Source organism: Quercus lobata, chromosome 10, assembly GCF_001633185.2.
Source record: "Quercus lobata isolate SW786 chromosome 10, ValleyOak3.0 Primary Assembly, whole genome shotgun sequence".
Taxonomy (NCBI): Eukaryota; Viridiplantae; Streptophyta; class Magnoliopsida; order Fagales; family Fagaceae; genus Quercus; species Quercus lobata.
Window position 1 is genome coordinate 9134280 of NC_044913.1, and position 13937 is coordinate 9148216.

At 34.1% G+C, this 13937-nt stretch overlaps 1 protein-coding gene across 1 annotated transcript; it reads right to left on the reverse strand.

The window, feature by feature from the left end:
* Positions 1 to 3775: 3775 nt before the first annotated feature.
* On the reverse strand, positions 3776 to 13264 carry LOC115962483. Its single transcript, XM_031081328.1, has 13 exons — positions 12906 to 13264; positions 12231 to 12378; positions 11687 to 11832; positions 10982 to 11183; positions 10495 to 10754; positions 9884 to 9998; positions 9468 to 9687; positions 9091 to 9242; positions 8794 to 8960; positions 6670 to 6942; positions 6547 to 6575; positions 5888 to 6093; positions 3776 to 5256 (listed from the first exon to the last, which is right to left on the reverse strand). Exons 1-13 carry the CDS (start codon positions 13143 to 13145, stop codon positions 4019 to 4021), a joined length of 3396 nt encoding a protein of 1131 aa, XP_030937188.1. The 5' UTR covers positions 13146 to 13264; the 3' UTR covers positions 3776 to 4018.
* Positions 13265 to 13937: the final 673 nt, after the last annotated feature.

Genomic DNA, 13937 nt, shown 5'->3' on the forward strand with positions numbered 1-13937 from the left:
CACCCAGATTATAATGATCTATAAGATCGGGGAGAGAAAAACAAGAATAGGAAGGCAAAAATAAACTCCACTCAAGGAGAGTACAAAAAAAGAAAACCTTAATGTCAAGAATAGACCGTTCACAATCCTCAAAGCATTTAGGATTCCGCTCCCACCATAAGCACCAAAAAAACAATGCGGCACAAACGTCCATAAACCTATATTTCGTTGTCTACCAAACTTCCCCTGCCAAGAAGCTAACACCTCATTAACTTTATACGACATAACCCAATGTATACCAAACAAACAAAAAACCATATACCACAACTCATATGCTATAGGACAATGAAGAAGAAGATGATCCACTGATTCCCCACACATTTTACACATAAAGCACCTCTCTATTACTACAATATGCCTCTTCGAATGATTATTTGTAGTTAAGATCTTACCTAAGGTAGCAGTCCAAGAAAAGAACGCTACTCTAGGAGGAACCTTTGATTGCCACACCATTTTTCAAGGAAAATCAATGACAGAAGAAGGAGATAAAGATTGATAAAAGCCTCAAAACCTCTTTGCAAAATTATTAGGTGAAGCAAATGCGCCTACTAGGCTTTAATTAATAATTAGAGAGCAATAACAGCATTGAACTGAAAAGTTGGACTGAGCTCTTGTTCACTTATACCCAAATTCTTTTATCTATGCTCTTGTGGCTACATGTGTCTATATTTTTTTCTTCTTCTATATTAATTTCCAATAGACCATATACCAAATCCAGAATGCAACAAGTATCAATTGAAAAAAAACACTATATATATATATATATTTACATTTAGAAAGAAAAAACAAATCTAGAGCATAGTAACAAGATTTAAAACATACCAGAGTCAAAGACACTACAAAACAACAAAACCCCTCACAAAAATTAGATACTAATTTTCCAAGAAAAAAAGTGTCAAAATCTAAGGGAAAAAAAATACTTATTTCCCAAAAATGAATTCCATTCAAAACAAGAAAAAGAAGAGAGATGTAAAAGTGACTTACATCCACAGTTAGTAGCAGAGGGGGGTAGAGACTTTGCAAATAGCAGGAAGGGCAATGGCCTTGGTGACACTCCACAAGTTTTTAAGCTGAAACAAAAATTTTTAAAAATCAATTATTAAAAAAAAAAATGTATCCAATCAGCTAGAAAAACAAAGGAATAGAGAGATTAAACCAAGAACCCAAACCTATTTTCATGGAGTAAAACAAAGGAATAGTGCGAAAAGAGGAGTGGCAAATCTGAGGGGTTAGCTGATGATGATGGGGAGAGGTCGAGTAGTAGTGGCGAGGCGAGGTGAGCCGATGATGAGGGAGGCGGTGATGTGGCTAAGCAACAGCTTGTGGCCAAGAGAGTTGAATGGTGAGAGAGAGCTGAGGTGAGCCATGGCTTGGTGGCGGCGTATGGGGAAGAGAGAGTGAACGGCGAGAGAGCACGCGAAGGGGGAGAAAGAGTGAAAGTGTACATTTCTGAAAAATGAGAGTGACCAAATGGGCTTCTAAAAGAGGGTTTTAAGCAATTATTTTAGCAACGAAATTGGTTTCATCGCTATTGGTTACCTTTTAGCAACAAAATTTGTTTCGTCACCAATACCGTTCCATGATTTAAGTGGTTTCTTTTAGTGGGATGAAAGACAATGTTAACCTTTTAGAGACGAAATATTTTGTTGCCATAGATTATATAAGTTTTGTGCCAACTTTTTCCCTCTAGCACCTTTATTTCAATACATAATTGGCGACGAAATTTAATTTTTCGTCGCCAAAGTGTTATTAATTTCTTGTAATTGGTGACAAATTCATATTTCATCACCATATATTACTTTTTGGTGAGGAAAAATATTTCGTTGCTAATATTCATCACCAAAAATACATTTTGTTGTATTTTTGGTGATTGAGTTTGTGGAGTTCTCTCAGAATGGTCATTGTTAATGTTCGAACGCTCCATAATGTGTTGGACCATGTTTATGGTGAATTTAAGATAAGCCCACTATTTTTCTCTAGAGGATGGGGTGGATCAAAGCTTGAATTGCTGGAGAGAATGATCAACTTTTCCTAGAAGTGGTTGGTTAGAATTGACGTGGAGGGGCTATAGAAGAAGAAGGATTGCCTCGTGCTAAGCATCAATGACGCTTGCCTCAAATTCTAAACATTTCTTCTTGAGTTTGCATCATCGAGTTTTGCAGCCTCTCTCTGTTTGTCTCTCTCTCTCTCTCTGTGACTTGCTTTGAACTCAAGCTCGAAGAGTAGTAGTACTTAGTTTTTCCACTACACTAGGCAAAGCAAAGCAAATCACAACACCACAAACAAAAACGTAAACAAAAAAACAATAATAAAGAAATGAAAACCAAAGAAAATCCAATGCCTAGAGATCAGCAAAAACTGCGCCACCACCCCCACACTTTGGATGTCTCTCCCTCTCTCTCTCTTAGTAAGGTTTATTAGAATAAAGAAAGGTTGATAACTGGGTTCATGTGCAAAGAGGGAAAAACACCATTTTTATATATAGATAGATGTAAAAGTTAGGTTTTAATTTTTACAAAACCTAGCTTTTAGATCTTCTTTTCTCTTGATTTTTTAGTTTTTTTAATGTTTTGAGAGGAGCAAGACATAAAAGGGTAACAAAAATATAAATTTATCCTTGTTTTTAATAGAGGTGGGTAACGAGATACAAATGAAGCTAATCTCAGGTGGGTAAAGTGCCAATTTTTAAACTACTGGTAGGCAAAGTGTTTTTGGTCAAAGCACAAGTAGGCAAAGTGTAATTTTCCCTTAAATTTAAAATTGCCCAAGAGGAATATATGTAGACAACACTTTTGTTTTCATTTTCCATTGATTTATTATATAGTTATAACATCAAAATAAAGTAGATGAACATGTTTTTTTTTTTTTTTTTTTTTTTTTTTTTTTTTTTGAGGAACAAAACATGGAAATTTTTCAATAATGAAAACCAATAATGTCAGCTTGGACAACGGAAAGCAAATGCGGTGGAACATCCTCCATTCAAAATACAAAATCTGAAATTTCTATAGCATATCGTACTAATGAATGAGTGACCTTATTACTTTCTCTCTTTACATGAGAGTAACGTAATTGATTATAACAACTCGCCTCAAAATGAATATCATCAATGATTACACCAACAATTGACAAGAAAGACCTATCCTCTATGAGCGCATTTGTGAGTACCTGACAATCACCCTCAAGAATCACCTGGTTGAATCCCAACTCCGATGCAAACTGAAGCGCTCTAGAGGTTGCCTTAGCTTCAATTTCTAGTGGGCTAACCACGTGAGGGATGTGCTGGGAGAAAGCACCTAGGACCAAGCCACTGTTATCACGCACAACAACACCAATGCCTGAAGAAAGAGTCTTTGTTGATATAACACCGTCAAAAATGAATTCGTAAAGTCAATATATATATATATATATATATATCATTAAAACCGCCAAAAATGAATTTGTAAAGTCAATATATATATATATATATATAAATATATATATCTCTATATAGTTAATATTGTAAAAAAATTAAAGGTAAAAAATAAATATGAAAAAGACTAATAATGTGATGGATGAGGTGGCTCACTAGGAGCATAGCAACAATAAATGCTACACTTAAACTTTTAGATATATATATAGATTATTGAAACACTCTCTCTCCTCTCTCTTCGGTTATGACCACCTTGGCCACAAGCTGCACCTTTTTTTTCCCACGTGGGGATTTGGATATGGTGAGAAAAAGAGAGAAATAAGAAAATTAAATGTCAAAGAAATTTTATGGTTATGTGTTGAGGGGTTACCAGGACCTCCTAACAAGCATATATAAGTTTGATTTTTCTCACAAACATTCTGATAATCCAATATTATGTTCATTGGCTTTTACAGAAGCCTTACACGCATGCTTATCGAATAACAACTAATTAAGCAACTAAGATAACACCTAATAAATCAAATAACAATTCTAATGGGTCACATTGCTGGCTGCCACCTTCAAATAATCTCAGGCCATCCCTAAACAGTTTGTAACAGCCTTTACCAGTTGGTTTAACCATGATTTTTCTGGCACAGTAGTTTCTGAGTTCCTGTTCCTGTTCTTAGGGTTCTTGTTCCTTCTCCCAGAGTTCCTATTCCTTTTAGTTGCATTAGTATCTTCATCCCCTTGGCCACCAGTGTCATTAGTCGACTCATTATCCCCAAAACAATCTGGCTTTTCCAAAGAATCCTGTGAGATGAAAAACAGAAGAATTCCAAATGATGCCATCCTCAAACCAGTTTGAAAACGCTTTTCAACTGTGTCTAGGCGCTTTATCTGCCTGCGCAAAGCATACAATTCATTCACAATCTGTGGTAAAAATCCCATCAGGAAAAGTACAAGCATGGACACTCCAACTATAGTCTCTTGCTTGGGTGACAATTCCTTGTCCACAAGAACCAAAAAGAGAGCAAATAAACATACTTCACTGGCAACTGAGATTATCTCAACCAATTGAACTCGTCTCTTAATAAATGGCTTCTCGAGAACAAGGAAGAAGAGCTGCAAAGAAGTGATGCATAACAAGATTATAACGGGAATCGTAGAAGACACAGTATTCTTATAGGCACCTCCCATAGACCCTAGCAAAATGCGTCTCACGGACTCAATCAATGTGTAGTATATTCTGAGTTGCATAAACAGATTTTGGATAGAAGATGCTTCTACTTGTGTATGAACACTACCCCTAGAAACCTCTACCTCTTCAGTTTTGTCATCAGGGGCAATGATTTGATAATCACCATGTGTATGAGCACTTGTGCTGGATGTCAATGGGACCGCCGGAGTTGCCACGGTACTTGATCTTGTCGGGGGAATATGACTCGGCCTAGTTGAACGGGACATACTTTGTGCTGAACTCGGTGGAGCCAAGTCAGTGCCGCCAGAAACCTCTCCAGCTTCGTCATCAGGGGCAATGATAGAGAGAATGGGACCTCTTAAATCTTCGAATAGAGGCACTAACATGGTTAGGCAATCAGAGTTCTGTTTCCTGTTCAACGTCCATCGGCCTTCATTACCAGGACCCAAAGTTACTTGGGCTATTCTAGGATTTCCTTGTCCTACTTGAATTAGTTGATTATCTTCTTTGTATAGAACTCGCTTTGCAAATGTAATACCAGTAGAGAGGAACCAGAGCAAGTCCAGCAGTAGAAAAGACACAGCAACCAGAATCAGAGTGCCAACTACAATCCCTGATGTCGTTCCTCCTTAATTCACAAAAGTGAGAAAAGATTAAGCCATGTAGTTATGTAGTACTTGAAGTTCTTAGCATTAAACCAATGATAAAGAGCATGTAATTGTGCAAAAAATGTGAATTTGGTTCTAGATACACATTTGCATAACTCTGATATGATGCAGTCAGATAACTATGCCTATGAATGTTGTCATGCATGGAGAAGTGATTTGAGTTAATGTCCAAACAGTGTGAAACATCAACTGTATTGCAATTGTTAAATATGTGAGGACATGGGACTCTAGACCAGTTCTTGTGCCATCCAATATGATAATTATTAAGTCCATAAGACTTATCTGAACAAGACAGGAACATGGCCACAATTCCATCACATATTTGGAAAGTAGTGTAGAAAAAATTACTCTATAAGAAAGTAAAAAAAAAAAAAAAACATATCTCATTCTATGGCATATCATAATGAGAAATAGGCAATTCCTTGATTAATGAATTCAATATAAGTAATGAGTTTAAAGAAGCTAATATGGGGTTTGCAATTAGTAAAACAAAAGCCAGCAGCATAATTATCTTTTGAAACTCAAATTTTGCATGATAAATGCATATTTAAGGATTCATATGTTGGGGAAGGAAACAAGCTTTCAAGTTACCTCTAATTAAAGCAGCAGAGGCCTCACAAATACTAGGCACTGCAAGATTAACAAGGAGTATTTCAAATCTTGGGAATGCGAGTACTCCATAACCCCTCTGCCTTGGCTTCCTGAATTTTAGGATGGCAAGGAGTAAAGCATGCAGCAGTATTAAACTGCCGCCAATTATGGCTAACCAAAACATGGTTCTACTAAAATCCTCCCACCTACACGAGACAAAATCTAGTAAGATATTACATTGAAAAATAAAGGAGTATGTTTATGGCACTTCAAAATCCAAATGATGAATTCTCGAATTAAACAGAAATGAATAATAGGGAATTAAGTATCAAGTTTGTCCTTTTGGTTTGATCAATAATTTGAAATAATTCAAAGCATGAATAGTTTGAATTTTTCATAGAACCTACACAAAATTCTACATCTAAATAACTAGCATAACAAATGGTCCATTCCCAGAATTATTTAATTTCCATTCAACAATTCTTTTAAAATTGACAAAATATTCCTTTATTGCTTTCATAGTTTTTCTGATTTATATTGAATATTTTTTGGGCAAAAAAAAAAAAATTCTGAATTGAATATTTCATTTTTTTACTATGTCTCTAAAATCCATATGCAAGTGCATGTAATAGATAGAAATAAGAGGCCTCATAACTTACCCGTCCGAAACAGGGTCTGGTCCACTATTCTGCAGGTGTACAATGCATTCTATCACAAATTTTATTCATTGTATGATTAAAGAAGTCAAAAGAAAATAAAATAAAAAGGTATAAGTTTCAGACCTTAATGAGTTCTTTATATCCATCTGGATTCAAAAAATTGGATTTGGGATTAGTCTTATGCTGCACACCCGAGAAAATTCCTGAATCATGAATTTTAGACTTGATGGGATGTGAGTTGGCAGGAGCACTTGAGTGAGTGCGCCCAGTTTCCCAGGGAAGCCTGAAGTAGGGAATGCTCCATTGCATACCCCTTGAAAATTCATAATACTCCACTGGTAGTGGTACTCCCAACCATCTAGATAATGCAAAAACCTGAATATGGCCTGCCATTCTCTGCATGAAAGAGAAAAGGAAAAATGCTAGTTAGTTCTACAAGAATGATGCAGTTCATAAGGTTTGATAAGTTATTTTGTAGGATACTTAAATGATAGTATGTTACACTAATCTACCCACCAAAAACCATACATAAGGTTTGGTAAAGTCTACAAGAATGATGCTTTCTTGAGGGTCTATTGTTATTTGTTCCTCTCTCTCTCTCTCTCTCTCTCTCATCCAAATTGCCAATATTAGAATAACATGGTCAAAAGTCTCAAAACAATGAAAATATTTAGAGAGCTCAATTATATATTAAACAAGTAAGTTACCTGTGCGATGCATAGATAATGTTGTAATATTTGATATAAGATTGTTTTAGAGAATGCTGTATATGTATTATAGCGTAATTGTTATAGAGCTTTATTAGAAATGAGTTCATCATAGAAAGCAACAATTATAAAATTGTACACACAAATCCATTATAATTATTTAATTGAAGTAATGAGAAGAAAAAAAAAAAAAAAAACTTTAGAGGAATATTATAGAATAAAAGTTGATATGGAATGTATCTTTCTCTTTCTCCTTAATTCTAAAAAAATACATATATCCCAAACACTCACAGTTAATCACATCATTTACAAAATCCACAAATCCACAACATTCGATCTTTACATCAAAATCGTAATTGCCATTGTCATTCAATATAAAATGCAAGCTCCCATTCCTTGGTTGTAACCAACTCATATGGATTAGAATTAGATAAGACAATAATGTTAGAGCTAGGTAGGTATCGTCGAAAGATTAAAGGTAAATAACATCATTTTTGGTTTGTGTGTATTTGACATAGGATGGCATGAAGGGCCATGGGTAGAAGTGCAAGAGATGAACATAGTGAATTAAAATGCAAAGAGTATTGAGTGTATGTGTGAAGAACAAAAAGTCTTGAAATATTGAACCAAAGGATACAAAAAATATTTATTTGTTAATTAGAAAAGTCTTGAAACATTGAACTAAATAAAACAAAAAGTCAATATTTAATTTGTTCTTGTCTCTGAAGTGGCACTTGAATATTTCAATTCTTTTTGCATAGAATGCGTCACTTAGCAAAACCTCATGCTTTCTCACATGAGGGCTCTGCTTTTATATATATATATATATATATATATATTGATATTGTTTGATTTTATGTATAAAATATCAAGGAAAATTATTTTTACAAGAGGAAAAGTGTCAATTTGTTCCACAGTATTTCTAATTATTTTTCTTGATTGTCAAAAGGCTACATATAATCATGGTATAACTGAATAATCAATTAATGAAATAACAGTTCAAATGAGTTAAATTCCTAGCTCCGCTACTAAAGGGCCATGGGTAGATATATAAAGGAGTAGAAGTGCAAGAGGTGAACATGGTAAATTAAAATGCAAAGAGTATTGTGTGTATGTGTGACGAACAAAAGGTTTTGAAACATTGAACCAAATGATAAAAGAATATTTATTTGTTAATTAGAAAAGTTTTGAAACATTGAACTAAATGAAACAAAAAGTTAATATTTAATTTGTTCTCGTCTTTGATGTGACATTTGAATATTTTAATTCTCTTTGCATAGAATGTGCTACTTGGCAAAACCTCATGTTTTTTCACATGAGGGCTCTATTTATATATAAATATATATATATATATGTATATATATTGATTTTATGTATAAAAGACCAAGGAAAATTATTTTTACAGGAGGAGGAAAAAGGGTCAATTTGTTCCACAGTATTTCTAATTATTTTTCTTGATTGTCAAAAGGCTACATATAATCATGGTATAACTAAATAATCAATTAATGAAATAACAGTTCAAATGAGTTAGATATCATACAAAAAGATTACTCGCAGGATCAGAAACAGAAGAAAATGGTGGAGAAAATGTCCCAATAGAGGAAAGGCTTGCAGTTGAAGCCGTAAGCAGCCCGGCAGCAATAGATGTCGCCACAAATGAAGCAGTTGCAAGCGTAGAAATTACAGTAGATATTATGGGCACAGAATCTGTATATATTTTTTTAGCCTTACATCAGTAAATAAATAAGAAAATTAAAGAGCTCAAAAGTGTCATCTAGGGCATAGTTGTTGGACTACAATTGAGCTGACAACAAGAGATAAGAGTGAGAACCCTTACATGGCCTTACTAGTAGAATTTTGGAAGCTTGATTTTTGTTTCCAGCAACATCGTGAGTTACATTTTCAGGAACACTGACAGATACAATATCATGGTCATGGAATGCCCTTATCACTACAGCATATCTTCTTTTACTTTCTTCTCCTTCAAAGCTGAAAATGGTAATAACTATCATTGGAAAGGAACAAAAATGAAAAGATGTCAAGAGTAAATATGCCATACTGATTGAAATGGTATTTCCATCAAGAACCCAAATGGTATGTAAAAAGGTCATCATCATGGTTTCTCAATTGTGTGTGGGTTCATTGTGTATGTGATGTATGTGCTCATGTACTGGTTAATATATATAGACACAAAGGTAACCAGAAATGACTTGCCTCACTAATTTCCCTCCTGTGATTGATATTTTAGAACGGTCGAAGTCAACTACAGGCTCCATAAATTTTATCCACACAGAGATGTTGTGTTCTCTTGTCCTCATGTGGTACAGACTAGTCAAATTTACATCAGGCCCCAGAGAAGGGGGTGTACTTAACCTTATATCAGGCTTTAGAGAATCTGAAGGTGTAATCAACATTACAGTAGGCCTCAAAGAATCTGAAGGTCACAATTATATCTATCAGGAGGAAACACCCAACAAATACACATTTAAATATAAAGCTTTCCTAATTGCATATATAATCTCTTCTTCTTTTTTTTCTTTTTTTTTTTTTTTTTTGATACACCTAAAGCTTTCCACAAACAGATGATTTATTTTCTCCTTGTAACACTCGTAAACTATTGTCAATCATACCAAATAGGAAAGTAATAAGATCAGCTTGGGAAACTGGAATCCCTTGTCTGCTTATTATAGAGTTTTCCTCAATTCTTAATGTGACTATAGCCATGCCAAATATACATCCAGCAACCTGAAAGTAGAGAGTGAAAATTAATAAGCAAGAAAAGGTATGAGAAAAATAGGTCCTAGAGATATAAATAGCTATAAATATTCTCTCACACACACATAATGTACACTTTGTACACACTACGTCCACAATTTCACATGCAATATTCATATTTTTTAAGTCCACATTTCAAACATGAAGCTTGTATTGTGTATATATGATCTACAATAATAACTGTGTGACAATCAATACCTTCTTGCATTTTATATTAGGGGAAAGTTCAAGATGTGCAACCATGTAAAATTTTTAAAAATGATTTAACTTTCCCAATACAATTAATGGCTCCAATGTTTCCAAGTGACCCCATTCAAAACGATGATGTGCATTACATATTATAAAAAATAAATAAATAAATGAGCCATTCCAAATTCATAGGACACCTAAACAGGCTCCTAACCTATGAACCAACTTCTATTCTCATGGCTGATAAAATAATATAAGATTGTGAGAACCATCTGACCTTATATTCAAATCTGCGATGCCCCGGATGTTGTTTACTGACAGCCAGAGGAAGAAGTGTGCCCTGACTGATCAATTGGAGATCATATTGCACTTTGATAGAATTTAAAATTTCTGCAGATGAGTTGAGAACAGGCTCTGGAAAGGTTAAACACAATCTTAGTTTAATACAGTTATTAGTTGCTCGCACCAGTCTAGTTTCACCATCAAGTTGAAGTAGCCTTTCAGGGACATGAGTAGTAAAGTTGACTCGTCTATGATCTGTAGAATTAATGAACAGAGCATGTAAAGAACACATTGATAACAGCAGCAACAATAACAATAATCAATCAAATTAGACAGGTCAGCTACATAAACAGTCCAGATTATTCATTTTAATATGATAAAAATTGCCAATAAGTAAGTTCAAGGCATCAATTAGATAAAAACAAGAATAGATATGAAAGGACATGTCACTTATAACTCTTCCTGAAATAAAAACTACTCACCGAAACGCAGAGTGAAATTAGAATTCTTGTTTCTTTCAAATTTGTTCCCTGCACTGTCAGTACAAAAATTCTTATCCATTACCAAACTCACTCGCCCATACTGAGCAGTGGATGATAAATTCACAAGAAAAGAATATTGGAGGTTTGGCTGTAGAATTTTGAGCGAGGTTGGTATAACGTTGCCATCACCGTAGACCAAAAGCTGTGAAGAGTTTTCCAAAAGTGATGAAAATGTTACAATTCGGTTTATTATTCAGTCTAGACAGCATAACTAGTCAGAGAACCTAGATTATGGAATTCAATTTACACATCTACACAATTAACATGGTGGACAGTTCCATGTGAGGAATTTCAAGACATTTGTCAGTGATTCAAACATTTTAAAAAGATGATTATATCATATATTGAAAAGTGTTTCAAGCAGTGTTATTATAAAATATCCTTGTGGAAAGGATCTGATAATAAATCCTTGACTAGGGAGATAATCCACCATTATTGCATGTTGTATGTGGACTCCATTACACTAGAGAGAACTCCATTTTATCTTTCTCAAATCAGCCAAAGCCATTCTTCAATAAATAGAAAGGTTGAGAACAAATCAACCCAAAAACCACAATTCTAAAACACTATAATAATGCAAGAATCAAAGAGAAAACATAAATCAATTTAAAGTCTTTTTTATGTGTTTGTTAGCCACCTACTCACATTGCAGTCATTCACAGACGAGCATACAAAACTTCCTCCACCAGTAGGTCCAGTACAGGGTTCACTGAAAGATATATTTATAGAAACATTCAGAGCATTTGTGAAATTAGATGAGGCGGTGATATTTGCCGTTGGCGGTACTGTATCTGCAAAGTTAAGGTATAATATGAATCAGCTAAGTGTACAGACAAAGTATAAGTGTACAGACAAAGTATAAGTCAGCATGAATGCAAGAAAAGCTAAACTGGATTGTTACATCATAAAGTCTCAAACTAACCTTCAATGTGGGGGCGTGTTTAAGTCTTCAGAATAAGAATAGAAAGGTAAAATACATGCAGTTCACAAAAAATTTAAAATTGAGTAGATGGGTTTTGTTAAATTAGAAATTGGGCACTAAAGAAGAACACAATATAAGCTCATGGGAGGGGAAACATTTCTTCATAGACTTTCAAGCAAGAAGATCTTATTTGAAGTTGAGTGGTAATTGATGAAAATATAATAACAATTAGAAAAAGAATAAAAGAAAGAAAGGAAGGTTCTTAACCGACAGTCCAGTTATAGCTACTGCAGCCAACTCCTTGAGATCCGTTGGGGCAAACCTCAAATTTATGATTTCCATCCTGCAATCCTTCACACAAAACCGTCCCATTTTCACATTCAGAAGCAATAATGCTGCCAGAGCCATCGTCCAGCTGCACCAAGTTAATTAACCTATTATTTTGCGGAACAAGCCAAATGAACATTAAGAGAAAAACCAAAGTTTTCCCAACATATCAAACCATGATGCAGCTTCTTACCATTGAGTTGGAAAGCAAAGCACACACACAAAGCAACAAATAAAAAATATTGCAATAATTTAGCCTGGCACCAGGAAGAATATGAGTAATCGTTCGTTATAATAATCTTATCAACTAAAGTAAAATACAAAAATATGTACATATGAATAAACTGAATTCCAAATAGTTTTTCTTGATTAGTCTAAACTCTAAGCGAAAATTTAAGCTCATTACATCCTTACAGAGTGGAAAGAAGTGCTAATCACTCTCTGAAATCAACCAACTCCCTTACATTAATTAAGTTAAGTACCAACTTATCCAAAAAAAAAAAAGTTAAGTACCATGAAACATATAAACTAGTGACAGAGAAAGTGAGAGAGCAGAGCATCCAAAACAAAAGCCAAGTAAAACTAGCTTAAAGTATTACTAGAGCTTATACGTACCTTGCAAGTGATATTACAATTGGTGCAAGCGCTACTCCCACCCACAAGTACTTCAAAGACGAATGTGGTTGAGCTGAGATTTGAGAATGCTTGGGGAGTCTTCAAGAACTTCACAGTGAGCTCTGAGGCATCACAGAGTGCTATGAAACTCAAAAGAGAAAAAACCGAGCAAAGTAAAACCACCAATGGAAGCTTGAGTAAGCCCATTTCGGAGTAAACCATAATTGAAGTCTGAGACATGTAAAGGCCAACAATTTATAACCAAAAGAAACACATTTGTGGGGAAAAATAAAAAATAAAAAAAAATAAAAAATTGAACAGTGAGAGAAGGACATTGTATGGAAACAGTGTTGTAAAAGAAATTAGTTTGATAGAAAATATATTATTATAATGACTAGTAGAGGTAAGAGACTGACATAAGAGGATGAGTTTAGACTGTTTGGTGGTTGATGAGGTAAGGGAGTGACATAAGAAGATGACTTGCATTAGCGCTTATATAATAATAATAATAATAATAATTAAAAATAAAAAAAAATAAAAAAATAAAAAAGACAAAACTTTAGCTGATTAAGCCAAAAATTCACCCTCCCTACAGTAAGTATAACCGTAAAATTGATATTATTTAATTTATATTTATTTTTTTTACATATTTTGATGATGTAAGAAAAAAAAGTAAATAGTAGTTATTACGTGCGAAGAAAGATACATAATTAAAAAAAATAAGAAAATTGATATCTTAATTAAATGTGTAAAATACATAATATGATGTAAGGTGTTTTAAAAATTAAATATATAAAATAAGAAAAAAAAATTATATTCTTATACTAAAATAGTGAAGGCAGACATGTAAAAGACAAAGAAAGAATAATGAAGACAAAAATGTAAAAGACAGGAAAGAAGCATCTAGTGGTGTTCTTGGCTACTTCACGAGTGCCACACCAAGTGTCAAAACTTGATGGTACACAGTAAATGCACATGATCCATCTGATGCCTTGAAGAAAAACAAAAACTAAGCTCTGTTGAGGTGCATGT

Coding starts and splice junctions, on each gene's coding strand:
- LOC115962483 (XM_031081328.1), bottom strand. CDS start 13,145: ATGTCTCAGACTTCAATTATGGTTTACTCCGAAATGGGCTTACTCAAG. Junction 11,833..12,230: donor TAGCTATAACTGGACTGTCG/GTTAAGAACCTT, acceptor TTAACTTTGCAG/ATACAGTACCGCCAACGGCA. Junction 6,943..8,793: donor ATCCTGCGAGTAATCTTTTT/GTATGATATCTA, acceptor TCTTTCATGCAG/AGAATGGCAGGCCATATTCA.